General features: G+C 35.6%; 1 protein-coding gene across 5 annotated transcripts in view; it reads right to left on the minus strand.

Annotated features, from left to right (window-relative positions):
* FBXL17 (F-box and leucine rich repeat protein 17) overlaps positions 1-22,060 on the minus strand; it is a 380,831-nt gene that overhangs the window by 243,632 nt on the left and 115,139 nt on the right. Inside the window, exon 7 of one of the 5 annotated variants that reach the window (XM_071801720.1) lies at positions 15,520-17,260. The exons of the other annotated variants lie outside the window; for them this stretch is intronic. Within the exon in view, the coding sequence (XP_071657821.1) occupies positions 17,248-17,260 (13 nt within the window). The 3' untranslated portion in view covers positions 15,520-17,247. Of the gene's footprint in view, positions 1-15,519; positions 17,261-22,060 lie in introns of those variants that run through there. 5 annotated transcript variants of the gene reach the window in all.

The following is a 22,060-nucleotide window of genomic DNA, read 5'->3' on the forward strand; positions in this document are numbered from 1 at the left end:
ACTTTGTGGGAACATTCAAAGGAGAAGGGGCAAAAGCCATGATGAATTATTGAGTGATCTGTCACAGTGTGGTCTGAGTTGACAAAAGATGCTTACTTATTCTCTCCCACTCCAGAAAGTGAGCCTCTGTTTCTGTTTCCGTATGATGACCAAGTTTATTATTTTGTTTCTTCTTCATTAATATGAAAGTGCCTTCTCTATTTCATCTCAGGTCAACATGGCAAAAGTATTTAAAGGAATTAGGCAAGTGTACAGATGCAAGTCTTTCTGTTTGTGTGACAGTACTTGGGTTTACATTTAATATTGTGGGTTCTATATGTACCCGCTGAGTCCTTTCTACCTTATATTATTTTCTATTGGTCCTCCTCGACTGTACAGAACACTTTTAGTATATCTACATTCTATTCTAGATTCTTTAATCCTGTCATGGTGTCATATTGATTCTCTTTGAAATGAGACATATGTGTAGCAACAGGGAACTAAAGGAAGAACACATCAACCCTAATACCAAAGACTCCAGTCTCCATACTCTACAGCACAGGACTCAGCTAAGCTTGCTTTTTAATTCCTGATGTTTGTATTGCCCTTGAAAGGAGCATTTTGAAAACAGTATATCACTTTGATGTATGGAAAAGGCACTGAACTTATTTGCATGGAAATCCCTATGCAATTCAAATACTATGATATTATTAAGAGAATTAAATACTTTGTATATATGCACACAAATCCACTCACACACTAGCACATATACCTATGCAATGCATTCCGCTATTTGAGAATTTTTCTTGGCATGGGCAAAAGAGTGGCAAACTAAAGAATATAAAATTCTAAATCTTTTGTCTGTATCAATGATACTGTATGTAAGTCCCTGAGTCATATTTACAACACAAAGAACTGAAAACATTATTCCACTTGCTGACAACACAAAATCTAGCCAATACATGTTTAGAAAGCTCATTGTTTTTAAAAGCTGTAAATACTCTTTTCCCACAGATGTAGCTCATTCAGGAAACTGTCCCAGCTACAGTGGTCTATTATATTGGTTAATATCTTGAGGGAAAAACAAAACAAAAAAACCCCCTCCACATAAAAATACTAGTCAGTGCTCATTTATAAGTCATTACACTCACTGCCATTTTATTTTTACAGTCTGATAAAGATGTTTTCAGTGCTCTCCCTATGAACAGTATTGTTTGTACAGACTAGTAAAAAACATCTGACCTAAATTCCCACACATGTGGCACTAAAGAAAATGAACCCCTGTCAAGGGGTTCAAAGAAAATGTAGAAAGAGCTGCCACTATATGATCAAGAGTACAGCTCTCAGAAATGAGGCACTATTACCCCTCATGCTCACCTTTTGTAAAATAGTCATGTATTCATAAAAGTTGGCTGGCCTTAGCACCAGAAGATTTTGTCTAGCTATGAAAAGAAACAGAAAAGTGTCCAAAAGAAGAAATACATAGTTTTCTGATGCCATTCTACATTTCAAATGAGCTCCCACACAACTTCCTGTGATTAATAAAAATAAGTTGAGATACTCAAGAATATAAAATTGAGTCCCAAATACCAAACAAAGAAATCTCACACACAGAGACATTTATATAAAAGTTTGATAAATCTGCCTCAGGAAATCCAGCACCTCATGTAGCAGACAAGGTGCTAGCTCTCAATATTCCTCCTGCAGCAAGTGGAATATTATTTCTTCTTGGAAAGAAATGGGATGAAGTACGTGGACATGAAGTTGAACAGGAGCCAGCAATGTGCTCCTACAGCAAAGAATGCTGTGCTGCATTAGGAGGACTGTTGCCAACAAGCTGAGGGAGGTGATCCTTTCCCTCTAATCAGCAGTGGTGAGGCAACACCTGGAACACTGTGTCCAGTTCCAGGCTTCCCAGTAGAAGGTAGATATGAGCACACTGGTGAGAATCCTGCAAAGCGCCATGAAGATGATGAAGGAACAAGAGCATCTCTCCTATGCGGAAAAGCAGGGAGAGCTGGGACTGTTCAGCCTGGAGAAGAGAAGACTCAGGGGGATCTTATCAATGTATATAAGCACCTGAAGGGAGGGTGCAAAGAAGGCAGAGCCAGGCTCTTTTCAGTGTTGAGAAGGGAAGTGAAAAGACAGGCAGGGATGTACAATGATCATCTAGTTAAACTGCCTGACCACTTCAGGGCTGACCAAAAGCTGAAGTATGTAATTAAGGGTATTGGTCAAATGCCTCTTAAACACTGACAAGCGTGGGGTATTGACCACCTTTCTAAGAAGCCTTTTCCAGTGTTTGACCACCCTCTTGGTAAAAAAATGATTCCTAATGTCTGACACAGCTTAGAACCAATTCTAGGTGTCCTGTCACCGGATGCCAAGCAGAAGAACTCAGCATCTCCCTCTCCACATCCTCTCCTCAGGAAGCGGTAGAGAACAATGACGTCACCTCTCAGCCTCCTTTTCTCCAAAGCAGACAAACCCAGAGTCCTCAGCTGCTCCTCACAGGACATGCCTTCCTGCCCTTCACCAGCTGTGCTGCCCTCCTCTGGGGGCATTCAAGGACCTTCACATCCTTCCTAAATTGTGGGGCACAGAACTGCACACCGTACTGAAGTTGAGGCTGCACCAATGCTAAGTACAGTGGGACAACCAGTTCTTTTGACTGGCTGAAGAAAATAGAGAGACAGAGATGCACATGCCTCTCAAATTTCTTCAGTCACCCTTCTGAATTTATCGAACATGGTTCACATTTCTCACTTGCTGCTTTCCAGAGCATCAGACACAGAAGGAAGGCACAATGAGAAATTATACATGGGAAACCGCGGTTGTAACCAAACATGTCCTCTTTCTGCTTTGCAAGCATATATCACTGTGGTTGGCTTCAAATAATGCCAGAGTCAGACTCAGATTATGAAATGAAAAGCAGTAAGGCAATTATTTTGCCAGACATGGCATCTGGTTTAAAAACCTTCTATGCTGAAAAAATTGTTGAAAGCATGCATGGAGTTCCAGTTGATCATTTTAAAATGTTGAGATTAGAGAGACTTCAAAAACTCTCCCCAATTCATGCAGGCTCTAGTGAAATCAAGCAGAACTCAGTGCAGTACATTGACAGAATAGAAACAGAAATAAATAGGCCTTGGCAGAAACTGGTGTTTCTCTCAATCTACCGTTTACGGAAAGATGCAACACAGAAAATTTCCAGGAAAGTTTCCTGATGTAAAGCTCAAAAGCACTACTGAAATTCTCATCTAATGATCTGTTATGGTGACCAGGAAGAAATCTCTGTGTTTGCTCTTCAATAATTATGCCTGCCTGCTTCTGAGATGTAGCTAGACATATGTTATCACCTAAATTCAGAGTACCTTGCATGCTAATATGAACCAAAAATCCTTGGTGTGGGATAACAGTTCTCAGGCGTCACAATGCAACTACTTAAATCTTATATTAAAAAAGACAAGCCTTTGGCTATGGAGTCCAGATCTGCTTCTAATTTGATCATGTTTAAGGCTGATATTTGAGGGTTCACCAAGTACCCAATCTGAAAAATATTTCAAAAAATCTCTGCCATAGACTGGCAGAGGTACATCTCAATACTCAGGTAAGAAAAACTTCCATTCTTCAACTGAGGCTTGCTGCCAACACAGTGACCTTGCCAACAACTCTTGGGGTTCTTGAGTCTCTAAAAAGAAGTATCCTGGAGTGACAGTAGTCCTGAGATACCATGAACCAGGAACATCGCTATTACATATTATAGACCCAGAAAGGTCCATGTTCATCTGAAAAAGAAATCTGGACATAGCAGAAATAAAATAGGTGGCCACTAGACCAGAATATTGCTTGGGACAGTAACACACAAGCTCAATCTTAAAGTAGTTAAGAGCATATCTATAAAACCTTTTCGTCATGTCTTCACAGTATGCCTGTATTTGTTTTGTTAGTAAAAGAAATAAAAGCCTGATACACTCAAAACTGAACAGTAATTATGTGAAAGATCTGGCATTCTTTTATAAAGTTTTCTTCTTGTGCCATAAAGTAACTATGGAGAAGCTATGCAGAAGTTAAGGGTGTTTTGGTTTGCTTGTGGGTTTTTTTGTTTGTTTGGGGTTTTTTTGTGTGTGCTTTTTTTGCATTTTTTATTGCTTTTGTTTGTGTTGCTGCTGTTCAGTTTTTTATTTGTTTCTTTGCCATTTTTTTGTGGGTTGGTTGATTTGGGTTTATTTTAGGGGGTTGTGTTTGTTTCATTTTGTGTGTGTTGTTTTTTGTTTGTTTGGTGGTGTTTTTTTTTTGTTGTTGTTGTTGTTGTTTGTTTGTTTGTTTTTTGTTTTTTTTTAAGTCTTATTATGAAGATATACGACAGAAGTTCTTAAATCCTAACACAGGAGCAAGACAATCCTGCTAAAGAAGCAAAAAAAATCCTTTAGGTGCTTCCCAAACACATAGTTGTCAGTCCCAGGCTTAGTTATTACAGTATTACAAGAGCTCTGATGTACAAGCAATGAGAAAATAGTTTCACCTAGTCAGTACTGGATATACCTTCTATCTCATAACTGCAGATGTAAAGAGTTGGACATTTGCAGCTGAACTAGCTTGGTCACTGCTTTATTATAAAAGCAAAAGCACTGTAAAATAAATGGATAATTGAAAGGGTTAACATCACACTGACTTCAGTTTGCCACTTTTTCATTATTTGTCCTGAAGTAATTAATATTCCAATATTTTAAAAAAATATCATCTTCTTGTGGTTGTCATCTCACTCATAAAATTTCTAATGCAGTAAAAGTCTACAAAGCAGAGCTGAAAATCATGCATAGTGATATTCCAGTACATTTTTAAAATTTAATGAGATGATGATCCCTGATATGACTTGTTAAAAGAAGAAACAGGGAGACACTTCAGTACACAGCTGATGATGTTTCCAAAAAGAAGCTTCAGAATATGAAGTCATACATTCAATAAAACATTTAAAATTATATATTATTTAAGGGACAAAACATAAAAATATTATATTCACAAAATGCATAATTAAATAATGCCAGAGCAATGATCATTTCTGCATCCACGTTTAATTATGATAATTTAAGACACACTGATATTTAACAAGAAAGAACCAGTTCATCTGAAGAGTTTTCCTGGATGAATCACATCTCTACTGTAAAACTTAAAAGCTATTTTGAAAAAATCCACTTATCGATACAAAGAAATTCAAATGTAGGACTTACTTTTCCATTACACCACATCTATAACAGGTGATATTTGCTGCATGACAAATATCTTAACCCTGAACTAGATTTGCAACCAGTAAGGATTCACTTATGCACTGATCCCCTCGAATCCATGCAAAGTTTTCAGTGGAGTCCCACAGACATGTTACTGTCTGTACTGGAAAAACCACAAGCTGGAAGAACTTCAAGAGCTGGCAGTAAAACCTACCATGTACTGCAAGACTGTCAACCACAAACATGCAAGCCTTCAGCTTTCTAACACATGCAACTTAAGGTACAACCCAGCAACCATTTACAATCAATTGTAGCAGTTTCTCAATAAAAATAGACTGGGACATCATCATAGACGCTGAAATATTTTGGAATTACTTTGGCATTGCCAGACTAGAGAAAGAAAAATGGAATCAGAGTATCTGATTTCCTTTGATATTAGAATTAGTTATTTTCAGTTACCTGTGCCAAAAGAAACATTGCTTTCATTGAGAAGCTGCTATATATTTCATTTTATTACTAGGCAAAACAGTGTCTTCAGTCTTGCATTGTAATTTAGCACATATTCAAAAGGAAGACCACAACATAAACTTTTTAATAACAATTTAGTCAGCCTGCAGTTGCATAGCTTTTCAATTACTCTTACGTTAGACTTTCAAACATAGTCATTTTTTCTCTTGTATGTCAAGATGACACAAGCCTAGAGACTGATTTTGGTTGAAAAAGCAAGAATTCTGTATTTTTTCAAAGCTAGCAATGATATCATCTGAGAGAGAGAAAAACTGGAATTCAGACCTGAAAGAGCACAACTTAAATGGGTTTCCAACTCATACGCAGCCTTCACTCACTTTGGAAGCAAGATGCCAAAGAATGGGTCTAAAACGGTGGTATTGGCCATGCAAACAAGCATTACAAAAAGCTGATGCCATGACTGTTATGGCAAGACATTACACACTCCTACGTAAAATTTCATATTGTAACATATTTGAATGAACACGAAGACGTCAAAATGGTCTCTTCCACACACAGCATTTCCATAGGATCCAAGTGACCATGTAGCCTTAATCAAATTTTTTGAGAAATTTTAAGACAGCAAGTGTTAGATCTACGGTTCTCAAAATCAGTGCAATGTCTGTTACGCTTATTGAAGTAGTACAATTTCTGCAAAACAGTGAAAGAAATCAGGCACTGATGCACATGGATGATTACTTTTTCATATAACTTAGTTGAAGTCACAAACAAATGTATCAACATGGACAAAAAAATATATCCTAAAATACTGATTGTGACTACATAAAAAGACTAATATCAGTTTCCCTTGTACTAGCCACTAAAGATCAATGTTTCTAACTATATTTCACAAATCCTTTTCACCAGTGTCTCAGTCTAGGTTTGCTGGAAGAGTTTGGTCTAATCCATAAGGACACTAATACAACCTCAACAATGTGACCCTGTCACATACTCATCATGCAACTGCCTGAGTTAGAATCACTAAAGTAAGCTACCAATGGTTAGAAGATCCACTCTAATGAGTTTATTTACAAAACAGTGAGCAACACAAAATCTATACAGTTGCAGGTGATGGAGGGGAACAATAAAAATAAAATTAGTAGAGAGGAGAAAGCAGTATTAATTTTGAATTGTAAAAATTACAGGAGGTACTTCGAAGAATAGTGCTATTAAAAGGGATAAAAATAACATCAGACAAGGGAAGAATTCTGCATGTGAAAAACTGCATGTGTGAAAACGAATAGGGAGAAGCTGGAAAAGTGTTGAAACACAAACTTGAATACAGGATGTGAATGTTAATCAATTGAGGGAAGTTTATTTAAATTACTACTCAAGAAAATCCCCTCAGCTCAAAACAGTAACTAGTAATGAAATATAGAAAGACCACAAAGTTCTGGAGGTTGATGCAACAGCAGAGAACTTCATAGGTCATCTTCATGCACAAATTTAGAGAAGAGAAAGCAAGAAGAAAACAATATTGCATTACGAGGCAGAGAAAAAAAAGGTAAGATCAGCAGCAGAACAAGCATAAGAAAAGCAATCACAACATCAGATACCTGAGGTCAATAAAAAGTGCAGAAAGGATGACAGGAAAGCTCATAGCCTGCACCTAATCCAATGGCAACATGAGTCAAAGTCAGCTTTGTGAAGGTATAGGCACTGCAATTTCCCAAGTGAGTGTGAAAATACTTGGTGCAACTGCAGTATGTACTGACATAGAAATCTCTTATTTTGAAAGAAACTCTGACTATAGAGAGGCACCTGAGGGCATTTTTTTTTTTTTAATTGTGGTTGTACACAGAAATAAATTATTTGGGACAAGCATTACACACAAACAGTGAAGGATATGCTAGCTCTATGAACCATTCAGAACCATGGTTAAGCCATTTAATAAGTTGCACTGAGTCCGATTATGACCTCTATCAGTCTTGATCTCCACTGTGGAAGCAATATGTCACCAGTAGTGGAAGAAGAATTTATCAAGACAGGTGAATTCCAGGTATAAAACGTGAAGAAAAGACAAAGGAAACTACACACTGTACTTATTCTAGAATAAGTAGCTTGTTTGTTGGCAGAGCCTTACAGTTTGAGTATGTGATAAAGGTGTTTACTTTGAATCTTCTGCCTCCTTTTTTGGAGGCTGCACAGTATTCCTGCACTTTGCAGCATGCTTGATGTTTATTTACATAATTCACAGCTCAACATGCATTTTATATGAAAAAAAAATAAATAAAACATCAGCAAGTTCCAAGACTACATATGAAAAAAAAAAATCAATCCTAGAGTAAAAAAATCTGTGAGAGAGACATATGAAAAACAATTATTAGACCCTTTTAATGCTCTCTGGAGACAGCTGGTTTATATGGTGATTCTAATAACATCAGTGAATAACCTGTTTTGTTCAGATGCTTTACCACCTCATCACCCTGACTCAAACAACAGCCTAATTAATGCAGTTGGGCTTACAGTCCTCCTCTGTCTCTTATCACCTCCTTTCCTTTCTATCACCTTCTGTCAACAATGTTCTGGTGACAGGGAAGAGAGGAGAAAATTCAGTTTAGAGTTAGAATCATAGAATCAAAGGACCATTTTGGTTGGAAGAGACTCTTAAGATCTCCGAGTCCAACCTAACTCTAAACCATGTCCCTAAGAACCTCATCTAAATACCTTTTAAACAACTCCAGGGACGGTGATTCCACCACTTCCCCAGGCAGCCTGTTCCAATGCCTTACAAACCTTTCTGTGAAGAAGTTTTTCCTAAGACCCAACCTGAACCTTCCCTGGTGCAACTTTAGGCCATTTCCTCTTGTCCTGATTTGCCTCACAATATCCTCATAGGCAAGCTCAGGAAGTGTGGGCCAGATGAATGCACAGTGAGATGGATCACGAACCATTGGATGGCAGAACTCAGAGGGTTGTGATCAAAAGTGCAGAGTCTCTTTGGAGGCCTGTAGTTAGCGGGGTTCCCCAGGGGTCAGTATTAGGTCCAGTTCTGTTCAACCTGTTCATCAGTGACCTGGGTGAAGAGGCTGAGTGCACCTTCAGCAAGTTTGCTGACACACCAGAAGGCTGTGCTGCCATTCTGTGAGACCTGGACAGGCTGCACGACTGGGCAGAGAAGAACCTGATGAAGTTCAACAAGGGCAAGTGTAGGGAGGAATAACACAAGGCACCAAGTATGCCCATAAGTAGAAGGTGAGGATTTAAAACAAAATACTTCATTTGATTTGATTTTGTTTTATTTTAATTTCCTTTTTTTTTATTTAGGAAAGCATATACATCCAGAAACCCTATTAAAAGCATTCACACCTTGACAATTTGATGTCAAGTATCTCCTCTTCAAATATGCTCTCACAAATTACTTGTTACTTGACTTCTTTCCCAAATTTCTTTCTTTTCCCATGAGAAAAACTTAAATCTGAATATGTTAAACACACAGCTCAAATCAAAAGATTACATAAGACATGGCTTGCATAAAACATGAAACAGAATCATTATTCTAGACAGTAAAAAGGCAGAATCTCACATTTAAGTTGTTGCAGCCATGCTATAGTACAAACCATTCAAGAAGGCTCTTCAATAAAACATGAAGGCCTTATGACATTTTGCCTGGCTCAACATGTAATCTCTTAAAAGCTCTTTAGGTTAATTATAACTAAATACCTTTTTCTTTTTTTCCTGAGACATTACAGAAGCATCACACAATATGTAAAGAAAAAACATGGTCTATTTAATGTCCTGCTAATATCCTAAGGTTTTAACAATAATTGCACAGATGTACTGTGAACCAGAATTTATGAGGCTAATCACTGCCTAAAGCATACATTTTATATGAGACTTTCTTCAAAGGTTACTATACGTTATGTAATCGCCACTATAGTCATGCTTTCAGTTACATCCAAAAAGAAAAAGAAATGACTGGATATGAGGAGAAATAAAATTATTTACATGTATTCTTGCCCAATTTTGGCAGTCATATGAGAGCCCAAGGGAAACTGAAGGCATTTGCTGTAGGGCACCGTGCTACATTAAAAAAAGAGAGTCGGAAAATGGGTAGAAACCAATCTGGATTTATCAATGAAAAACAGATAAGAGTTTGGTACAATATTTTTATTTATAAAATACTTCCAGAAATGCTAAGAATTTGCATGCAGCAGATATGTAAAAATTGTGAATAGTTTTCAGGAATAGTAGTAAAATGAAATTTCCCATTCTATACCTCTAAACAATTCTGTATTCACCTACTCTTGAACCTTTGTGGCACAGTACTGATAGTTAATGAATTGGCATTCTTTTCCTCCCAAAATACACTATCATGGACTTTCTGAACTAGCTGTTAGTATTTGGTGCAACATTCAACAAGCTTAAGACACAGAAATTAGTCATGATAAATTTGTGTGGCTATCAAATTCCTGATATAAATGGCAAGCAGTCCTAAAGCATTTATGTCACACAAAGTTCCTACAAAACAATTCCTATTTCTCAGGATTTTCAAGCATCAGCAGAGTTTATAATAATGAAATAATTACAGTAAATCAATTTGAAATTTATTAGCTATCTTCATCTGCACTTGTCTGCAAGGGGAACGACCCCTTTGCAATGGTACAGAGGACAGCAGAATGAGCATGAGCCAGTAGCGCAGTTGGGCAGCAAAGGACAACGACAGTACCCCTACACACTCATCTAGGGGTGGAGCACAGGTCCTGTGAGGAGAAGTCGAGGGAGAGGGGCATTTTCAGCCTGGAGCAAAGGTCATTTGGGGGAACATCAAGTAGCTTTCCTGTGCTTACAAGGTCATCAATCAGAGAAAGCGAGGCTCTTAACAGGGATTCATGCTGGGAGATTGACAAAAAAAGTGTAAGTTGAAACAAGAGTTTCAATGTGGGTGTCTTCTTTGGACTTTTTTCCCCCATGAGGACAGTCAAGCAGTGACACAGATTGCCCAGAAAGGTTGTGCAGACCCCACACTTGGAGACTTTGATAATTGACTGTCCTGGTTCAATCTCACACATGATCCTGCTGTGAGCAGGAGGTTCGACTAGAGACCTCCTGAGGTTGAGGCTAAATGATCCTGTTACAATTATATTGTATACTAGAGAGCCAGTGATTTATGGAAAACTGAAGATATTGTCAGTTCAACCTAAAAATGAAAAAAAAAAAAAGAAAAAAGCAGACTCGCCTTCCTTTGTAATTCATTCTAAGATATCATAATTATGTAAAATTAAATTTCAGATTTAAATGTGTATTTCCAAATACAATTCTTTCATTCCTATTTACAGATTTTAAAATCTCACGGTTATTTTAAAAATCTTCTATAACTGCTTTGCAAGTCAAATGCCATTGAATCTTACTGAAAGATTAGAGAAACATTTTTATTTAAAAAAAATATTAATATGGGAACTGTTTGTCACATTGTGATGTTATCCTTTTTAAGGGTATATGCCAAGATGAATAAATGTCCTTCACATTAGTCCTTTTCAACAAATGCTGTTTTGTCACAATATTCAGATAGTAACTTGAGTTCACTTTACTCTTCATAATCCTTAAATCTGTTTCAGAATCACTGCTCTCAAAGGTGCAACTCCTTCCCCATTGTGTCCTTATATTCTGCATTCTTTATTCCTAAATATACAATTTTGCAAATGGCTACACTGAAATGCATTTTTCTCAGCATGGGCTTAGTTCACTAAAATAATCTACACAGCTTGGTATCAACAGTCTATCCTCACTATTACTTACTTCTTTCTTCCTTGTGCATCATACAGAGATTTTACCAGTTGTAATTTTATATACACATAGAAAATACATATATAAATAATGACTGACTGTTGATCTCTCACCAGTCTCCTTCAGAAAGCAAAATGCATGGAAAAAATAAAAGTAAGATTATAAAGTAAAAGAAAGATTATATTCACTTCACAGTGAAGGATATAAAAATTACATTTATAAATAGGAGCTAGACTATTCTTCAAATTTATGAATAAATAACTATTTCAAACTCTCTATTCCATTGCTTGAGAGAGGCGGGGCGGGGCGGGGGGAGTGATTAGACAACCGAGGAAGCATAAAGAAGAAATCTACCAAGCAATCAAGTGTTATGTCCCTTGGAAGGGAATACGATAGCTACAAATCTCAACCTCTGTTAAGTATATAATAGATACTTATTCCTTTTTTTGGGGAGAACCACAACACAAATGAAAAATGAATCTAGTAAATATTTAATCTATAAAATGTCATCTTTATAAGTAAATGATACTACATTCTACATCATTCAGACTTTTTTCAATATATGAAAAGAATCCTTCAGAACTACAAATGTTAGGATTTTGATGCATGGTATCAGACTCTGAAACTTTAAGATAGATAATCAAATTATTAGATATTGAAATATAGCCACTTCTGGTTTGCTTAAATTCAGTTCCAAATTTAAAGGATGAATGATCTCTATCCATTTCAGCTGTGCTTTGTAGATAAAACAATAAATATTTGTGATCTTCTAATCATTAGCCTTTATACTATAAAAGAAGAAATGGACTCATTGAGAGTTTAAATGAGTTAAGCTAAAAAAGACAGTAACAGTAAATCCTATAATAGCGCTCAACTCCGTTACTATATTCACAGGATCATACAGTTTCCCAAAATCTCACCATCTCTTTATTTTATTTTTAAACCTATTATGCAAATACATACATAATGTTTTATTCTTTCTCTTAAGTATAAAGCTTATTCTGCTTGTAATACAGGATGATGTTAAAATATCTCTTAGTCAGGTACTTGCTACTTAGTGTGAAATTAAATTAAAAGTCTATGATTCAACTACTCTTTCAGAACTTTGGAGCATACATTATTTGATGAATAACATTTAGCAAAAGGTGTGGATCAAACTTGAACTACTGAATATCACACACAACATCATTTCAACTTGCTAATTTCAGTGTCTCAATCCATTGATACTTCCTAAAAGTTCAGTACTCTGGTCTGTGTGCCAAAAGCACCAGACAAACACTGAAGGTGTCTAGGCTGTACTTCGTTGTGGATCCTCAGAAACACACTTATAAATAAAAGAAAATTATTTTACAAGGTCTATCAAAGCCCCCCAAAAAACAAATACCCTACATACCCTGACCTCCCAAAGGTTATTAAATCAATTAAATGGCTTCCATCTTGTCCCTTGTTTTCCATAAAATAGAGAAGTGCAAAAGTGTCTCCAAACCCTGGCACAGCTCTTCTCCCGGCAACTGTTTTTCTATAGCTTCCTGCTGAAAGCAATAAGCTTTATCTGCCAGCATGCTTAAGTCCGTAACCAGACGGTAACACAGACATAGGGTGAGTGGGACAAACAGTTGCAACTTCACTTACAACATAAATTAATACAAATATAAATATCTAGACATAGTACCTGGCACCACATATGATCAGTTTATTCTTTCTTTAGGAAAATAACCAGGAGACTCAAGTCTGACAAGACCTTCACTCCACTCCCACTTCACAACCACAATATCTGCAAGTCTGAGGCACAGCTCCTAGTAACACCAGCTCAATTAGAGCTCACCATTTCATCACATGTGTTACCAAAAATTCAAAACAAAGCCATAAACTCAACCAAAAAAGATGTCATACAGAGGTACACAGAACATGGAAAAAGAGATCATCATGGTCCAACTAACTGATTTGGCCTTTCAAGAGAATATCCCCATAAACCCTTACAAGGAAGTGATCAATAATGCACTGAATGGCAAAAATGTTGTTTGAAAACTCAACAAACGATGGGACGCTAACATAACTTCAAAGCTTGCTCTAACCAGTTTTAGCAAGGTAAGGCTGTCCACGAACCTATGGAGGGCCTGGTAGGATGCAGTCAGTCAGATGACATATAATCTAAAGCTCTACAAGAAATAGCAGCTGTACAGCCATTCTGTCATGTGCATTCTTTTCAATTATGCCAATCTACACACCTGGATTAAAAAAAAATCAGCTGACTTACATCTTCTGTTCTTCTGAGCCCAGCTGTAAGTAGCTGTTTATGCCTCTGCCTTTTCTTACTGTTCTATATCCTCTTTCTAAATATCCTGCCTTGGTATTTGCTGTTTTGCCTTATAGGTATTCTGGATACCTCCAGTCCTATGGACACTTCCACAAACATCTCCATCACATTGCCAGAGAACGTATGCCAAAAGCAATCTACCTTTCAAATTCGTATTTCCTATGTTCATATTTCGTATGTTCCTATCACATCTTAAGAAAATAACTCTTTGAAGGCCTAATTGAGAGATTAAGTCAATTTCTAGATTGCTTTTATATTAACTTTGATTCACTGTTCCAATTTGACATGTACAGCTCTGTTAGGTGTTGACAACCTAACAAAACAACCTGTAGCCTGACACAGTGAGAATCCTTCTGAGGTATGATGAAAGAATCAGCTCTTCTCTTAGTGTATTTCCAGGCATGTGGATTAACAATTGGCTTATCTGGAGAAAAACTATTTCATCACTATGTTCCAACAATGCAGAAACTTGTTTTTTATATTTTTATATCTTCAGTAATCAATGTTGAAGATAAGAAATGAGGACTTCAAATGTGCAAATATTTAATCATAGATTTGTTCACAAACAAAACCAACAACAACTTCAAAACCAACCTTAACCTTGATTATAACAGTCAGATTTTAAAAGACATTTTTTCTGTTTACACTGAATTGGTTCTTATTTCTGTAGTCTTGCCACTCAACAACCTATCCACTTTGGTGCAACTACTTTTAAATTATTTGTAATATTATGAAACTTTTAGTGTTCTTCCCTTTCTGAACATTTTCTTAAAATTAATTTATTCTGTGCTGATTATTTGAATAAGAACAGAATTTGCAGACAAGTTATTACCACACACTGACAATTTTTTAACCTTCTTTTGAATAAAAAATGGTCTCAACAACATCTTAGTGCAAAAAAACATTTACAAGACAACCTACAGAAACATAACCTCACTTCATATAACTGTTCGGAGTGTACTCACACTGAACTATGCTGATAACTGATCTGTTTTGTGTGTGTATCCTGGAGGGGATCAAGGGTGAAAGAAAGAGAGTAGGGAAAGGAAAGAAAGAAGCAGTGTCATGGTTATGATAATGCTGTCTTTTTTGATATATACTACATAAAAATTAAGTATTTCAATATTTAACAGTACTGTTCATTATAAACACTTTTGTCTAGCCATATTACCAAGGTTTGAGATTCTGAGTATATGATAATTTAGATACTTGTTGTAACTCTGTAGCCATTTTAGATTAGGCAAGTTCAATACAAAAGTTAGAGAGGTCTCAAAGTCTTCATAAGTATGAAAAAAACAGTCCTTCTAACAATGCAACATAAGCTTATATTTGCATTATATGAGTCTCCATATCAATGTCACCTTGCTGTGTAAAGTAGGAATCTGAATTAGAATCTGCACTGCATTACTAAATGCTGTTCTTTCGTTCAGATGGATTTAATGAAATATTCAGTAACCTTTACTGTTTAATTTTGAATTAAATTTACTACTCACATATTTAGCATTTTATTCTTAATCGAGAGCTGCTTGGCTGTTTTCATCCCATTTAGGGAGTAGTGCATTACTGGACGTTTGTGTTCCTAACATCACCTGCATAATATTGCCTTAATGGTGTGTAAAAGATTGCATTCACACCAAAACACACACTCACAAAAAAATAACATCAAATATCAAAGAGGGGAGAAAAAATAGACTAGTTAATTTATTATATATTTATTTACATTTCAAAATATTGCATACATCTAATCTCCTTGTGTAATAACATAGTAAGCCTTTGCGAGGTTTATTATTTATCATTTTTATGTACTAAGTCTGATAGCAGGTGAGGACGACTGTGTTTTCAGTTCTATGAAGCTAAAATAATGACTTAAAGACAATAAGAGTGGCTCTATTAAACCACTCATCCCCTTTACCAAGGAAAAAACAACTTTATCAAATCATATTGCATATTTTAATGTGTAAGTAAATTGTTTTTCCTAGTCTTTATGGCTTCTACTCCCTACTGCATCCTCTGTGCAACTGTGGAATAGACTTAACAAAAGGTTTATTATGCACCTACTAAGAAGAAGCCATGTTCATCATTTTTATTGCTTTCACCTGAAAAAGTCTTCCTAAAAGCTGCATAAGAGACAGACAACACTGGTAAACACTGTACTGCTGGAAAATATTCAACTTCTTATTCTCAAGCTCCCGTTTATTGATGACAAATTTTGGTCTAATGGAACTCGAACCCACAAGACCACTTCCCATTATTCCTATGTTTGTACCAAGCTCTTCCACATCCAAAAATGTCAGTCTGCACCACTATGATCAGAAGACTGATTGCAAGAGCTGATCTAAGCTTAATCTGGCAGAGCAACAAGAGATAAAAAAAACAAAACATAAAGCTGCAGAGAACAGCAAACTCATTTTATATTGCTCACCCATATGCAGCTAAATTTGATCAAGTTAGAGGTGGCTGCAGTAGACAGTCACACCAATATGGAGACAGTATTGCCACTGCAGATAACAGCCAAAAATGCAGAAACAGGATTTCTAAAAGTGGCAGAATAGCAGACTACAACAAAGGCATTTGTTCATTATGCCCGAATGTGGTCCTGGGCAATAACTCTTCCCATGAACAAACTAGCAAAGTAAAAAAGAGAAAGAACACATCAAAAGCGGGCCACTTTGTTAATCGTACTAGAAGACAGAACAGAAAGACAGCATACTGGCCAGTCACAAGGGTTGCAGTTTCATTTAATATTTGTATCTATATGGTTCATTTATTTTGTCATGCTTGCTTATCACCTTGCCTCTTATCACTAGAGTAAACATAGTACACCAATTCCTTATAAAAGTTGTAAGTATTCCCTATAACAGTACCCATGCTAGATAATAAACTTAAGGGAGAGTACCTAAAACAGAGCATTTGCAATTTTAACAAGTATCTCCTCATCACTTGTTGAAGTTGATACCAACAAAACTATAGCAGCTACAAACTACAGATTTTGTGCTGTCACCCATTGTGTGTTAACTATGTGAAAACAGAAGGGTCAAACTGCAATCTAGCACATCCATTTCTATTAATTAAAGTAGCGATGTTTTACTGTACACAAAACTTGAGAAACAGGCAACAATAAAAGAACATGCAATTAACAGACAATATTGAAGGTTATCTCTACTCAGCAGCAGCAGCAAGTGCCTGTAATAAAGTCTGCTGTAACTCCAAGAAAGATAAGATTTATATACCCTAGCAAATATGTTATACACTGATGAACAGTATAAAATTGACATAATGGTTCTTTAGGGCCGTAAGTGTGTTTTCTTTCATAGTTCAATTGACAATGACTAGACTGACCTTTTCTCTATAATTGCAACTACAGTCAAGCAATTAGACAAATCATCACCTCTATCATTTCCCACACGTATTAAATAAAAAGCAAAAGTACGGGATTCTCAGTCATCTCTTCATGCTGATGTTAAGCAGAACAGCATTTCACAGTTGCACTCATGAGTGAAAGCTGGAATGAAAAAAAGTCTTAAATCATTTAATATAATGAAAAGTTACAAATGTGTTAGTAATACTCTAGATAATCCAGTCTCCTAAAAACTGTGCTCTAAATGAACATTTGTGTCCTCCACTATTGACATAATAAACCATTTTTTTCCTGGCAATTCATACTTCCACTTATCGTTTGGCTCACTTAAAGCCCATTTCGTAAGTAGTAAAATGAGTATCTAGTTTTATATGGATACAGTCTAAACCACCTGTGCATGTCAAGAAGACTTAGCAATTCCTAACAGTTGGATTTTACATCAGCTAATTCAATATCAGAACTGTTTCCAGATTTTTCATTACCCCTTCCTCTCCTCTGTACTTACTTTGTGGTGCCAAAGGTGAGATGAGAAAAAATAATATATTCTGATCTTTCTGCTATGCCATTAATCAAAATACCCATAATTGTTAACAGGAAATTACAGAGTATCCTGTTTTAGGAAGAGACGACTTAATGAGATAGACATGGACAGCTACTAGCAATGTATATGTGGAAAAACAGTGAAATTAATTTCTTGTAGAATGTGTAAGTATAATTAGGATTTTAATCCTGTTTTTTAAAAGTGATAGTATGATGAGCTTGGGGAAATCACATCAATTTTCTAAGACTAAGTTCATAAAACAGATTTAATTATAATATTATTAGCTTTAATGTAGTATTTCTAGAATACTATTTGATCTTGATGTTACAATTTAAGTCTTCACACTGTACATTTACCAGTAATCTTCTCCTCCTATGTTCAGATATACAGTGTTTGTGGAAAATTCTGTACAAAAATTCACTTCGAAAATCCTAAACAAATTCTGCATGACATGCATGCATGTGTATATACATACATATGTAAGTATTTCACATTTTAGCACAAAAAAAGTATATTGTAATTTCAGGAAACAACAAAATATTACATTAGATGATGAAACTTTAATGGTAAAAAATTGTAAAACATCATCTCTACTTAAACAGTGTGAGTAAAACAATGGTTTAAATCACATGGAAGTTTCACATTCTGAAAGTCTTTTGCTAGAATGATTAATCTTCTGTGTATTTGTTGAAAGAACTTCTATTTCCAAGAGTGGAGGGATTTTTGTACAACTCCTGTCTCTATACATCTACAAGCACAATCGTGTTTTTTTAACTTTAATACAGCTGGATTACTTATCTAAAATACACCACCAGTGGATTTTAAGATACTGAGAGCTGATGCTCATCCAAAGCACCTAAAAAATTACCTATTTGTTTTTCCTGTAGCCCTTTTAAGATGCAATTGAACAATATATTTGAATCTTTTAATGACCATATGACTTACTATGACAAGTTACTTTGATGCAATTGTCTATTTAATACTGCCATTTTTAAGGCTATTGCTGAAAGACTAATTGTGACAGGCGATAGGCAGTATACAAACAAGAGTGTGTGATTATAAGGCCTTTTCTCCTGATACAATGATTAGCATATTTCGCAGTCTCAGGTGATTTACTTTGCTCTGCACTACTTCATATTACCCTTCTGAGTATTGAAAGTATCTATGTAAAGTGAAGCTTGAAAGAGAAGTGTGAGAAAATAATTTCCCAAAATTAAACTGAAGATCCAGTGACATATTTTAGCTGTAAACTCATTTTCTGAGCCCTTGTCTTAGGACCTACTGACTGTAAAAAATATGCTTTGGGAACATCTAGGGAAATGGTTAATTGAAAATCATCACCTAAACCACCAGTGAACTATAGCATGCCACCAGTTTTGTTCATTCACTGTCCAATGGTAGCACCCAAGGTCTGGAATCACAGCTTTAGACTGCAAGGACAAATTTCTTAAATCACAGAGGTGCAGCAGCCTGCCTTCTTATCCCTCACAAGCTAGGGCGTATGACTGCAGCATTGTCTTGCCAACATGAAGGCTGGGCTGAAGACTGTGTTAAATGCTGTACAAACAGGAGATAAAGGCTTGACTCAAAATACTAACAATAAAGAAAATTAAAAAGACAAATAAAAGGTAATGTCCAAATAAATTGGAAAAGATGATCCCTGCTAAGCGAACATTTTTTCAAGAATAATTAAGTGAAGCTGCTGGGAGCACCTGGACAGTGCATGAAGACAGCTTGAAATAGCCAAGTACCAGAGCACAAAAATTGCCCTGCAACAAAATTAATAGAACAGCATCAGATAATATAACTGTAATATAAAACATTCAGAGTGGCTGGAGGTAGCCAAGTAGCCATAAGTCCATCCCAATTCTTTCCAACAGATCACAGCTCCTGACAAGGTGCAAATCTAGCCCACAAGCTGTCCCCAGCTGTGGGAGCACTGTCACAGTACTCTGGTCCAGGCAAGTAGTCACAGTTGCTTAAGATTGCAAGATCACAGAGTGTAATTTCATTTTTAATAACATGAAACTATCTCCAACACAACATGGCTTAATTCCTGATATAACTCTTGTTTCAAGCATGATTACTTGTTTGAAAAGTCCTAATCTACCAGGAGAAAGTCAATTGTTCAGCTACATTTTGAATAATGCTTTATAATCTTACTAACCATCTCTGTTCCAAAAGACATCTATACACTAAAAAACAAACAAGCAAACAAACAAAAATGAAAAGCCTATACAGTATGTTATTTATACAAATGGAAAAAATTCACAGAAACTCAGGACAAACTCTGAGAACTTAAAGGCTAAATTCCATGGTTGTTGGAAGTGTGAAGAATCAAATCTGAAGCCAGTAAAACCGAATAAACCATAATTAACGTCTTAATAAGCCTGTAAATGAGAGGATCAGAGTATACAAAAAGATCTGGAGAAGAAAAAAAAAATTGGCACCTGATACTATTTCTACCCTGGCAGTTTCCAATTTGGCAACTAATAAAAAAATACTTCAGGGAGTTTTTTTACAAGGTCTACCCTCCGCTTATAGCCATTTGTAATAGAAAATTTTTGAAAACTATTTTACAAAGAAAGGAAATGTAAAAACCAAAATCAAGGTGAAAAAAAGCATATTCATTTGATTTCAAAAAGGTACACATTTTATACTACTATATGTTACAGTACAGTTTTGTAAATTCATTTGGAACAATCATTGGAGAATTCAACCTGTCCATAATTAGAAAAAAAAAAAAACAATTCCTATGTTTTATGATTGATATGGTAGAAAAAAAGTGGATATGACAGTGTAACTAACTTGGGTACTGCTTTTTTAAAATAATCATAGGCTGCACATTACTTCACCTTAATTATTTCATAAAACTCATAGTTATTCAGATCCACAGATATATTGATATAACACCACTTAGATCAGGGCTAATCAGGACACATTTTTACAAACTTTATTCAGCAAATACTTAACAGTATTGACTACTGAGCTACAAATATTATATAGGAAATCAATGAATCAAAACTATGTTGCAGGCAAAAATAAAGAAGTATGCACCATGGAAAATTCTTCTGAAATGCTTATTTTAAAATTTGACCCCAAGATTTTAAATATTTAAGCAAATTCTTAATAGTTTTCAATACTGTGATAAGATTTCTTTTTTCAAAAAGAGACAATGTTTTACTTTGAAAAAGAAATCTGACAAGCACAGCAACAAATTACGTTTTATTATAGCAATTAAGTAGTAACCAGAATAACCTTTTTTTTCTTTTTTAAAGAATGACACTAGAATCTAGTCATTGTAATAACTTTTATATTTTTGCTTAAAGCACATGTAAGACAATTGTTTAGCTATACAGATAAGAAGAAGAGGGACTACAAAACAGGTTATTATGATGAGTTGTCTAAAAAATTTCTATATTATACTCACTCTTTGAAATGTCATTCATACAGACTGCAATTCACTGAGCTGCAGAAAATATCTTAAAATACAATTTGTAAAAATTATTAATTGAAACTGCATATGGGATGACTCGAAGAGGTGCATTTATCTGAAGGTAAGAGCCTTAGTTTTCAACTAATATTTGGAAAAGCAAGATATAAGTAAGAAATCTAGTTTTCAGTCTTTTTGCAATTATCTTCCTTTGATTTCTGAATGCTAAATTTTTAAAAAACATTATTTTGCCCTGAAGTTTACAGAGTACTGAAATAAAACAGATTTTTGTGGTTCAGTGATGAATTGAGAGTTGAAGGCAACCTGAAATTTCTGAGCTACTACTGCTATTATGTAAAATCAGGAATGTTCGGCTCCAAGCTACAACAAATATTATCAATTCTGCTGCTACAAAGAAATCAGAAACAGGCAGGAAAATACTGCAAATGGAGACCACTGAGCACAACTATTTCGCACAGAATGTATTTTCCTTCTTGTTTGGTTGCCCCAGGGGTGTTTAATATAATTTTAAATTCCTGCCACAGTCTCCCATGTCAGAAGATAACTAATGGATGAAAGCTTGTGCACACACTTTTTATTTTTCCCCTGCTGAAATGCTAAAGGATGGCACAGACTTCCTAAGCCAAATTCAGCTGGCCCATATTTAATTGCTATGTCTGAAAGTAGAAATGGCACTAGTTTCCAATACAGATTTGAGAAACACTTGCTTTAAAGTCTCAATGATCAGTTATATTTCTGTTTCAGTAGTTAGAAGTTTCAAACATTGTTAGATCCCCGAAATTGTATTTATATGAGAAGAGTCCAAATGTCTACAAACTCAGACAATCTATATAAACTATTTTTAGTGAGGTGGGTCAGATACAACAGATAATAGTCATACCACATTATTAATCCAAATTTTGAACCAAACTATTTAACGTTCTTAGTTTTTCTCCACTTTTTAAAATGC

Source organism: Patagioenas fasciata, chromosome Z (assembly GCF_037038585.1).
Source record: "Patagioenas fasciata isolate bPatFas1 chromosome Z, bPatFas1.hap1, whole genome shotgun sequence".
NCBI classification, from domain to species: Eukaryota; Metazoa; Chordata; class Aves; order Columbiformes; family Columbidae; genus Patagioenas; species Patagioenas fasciata.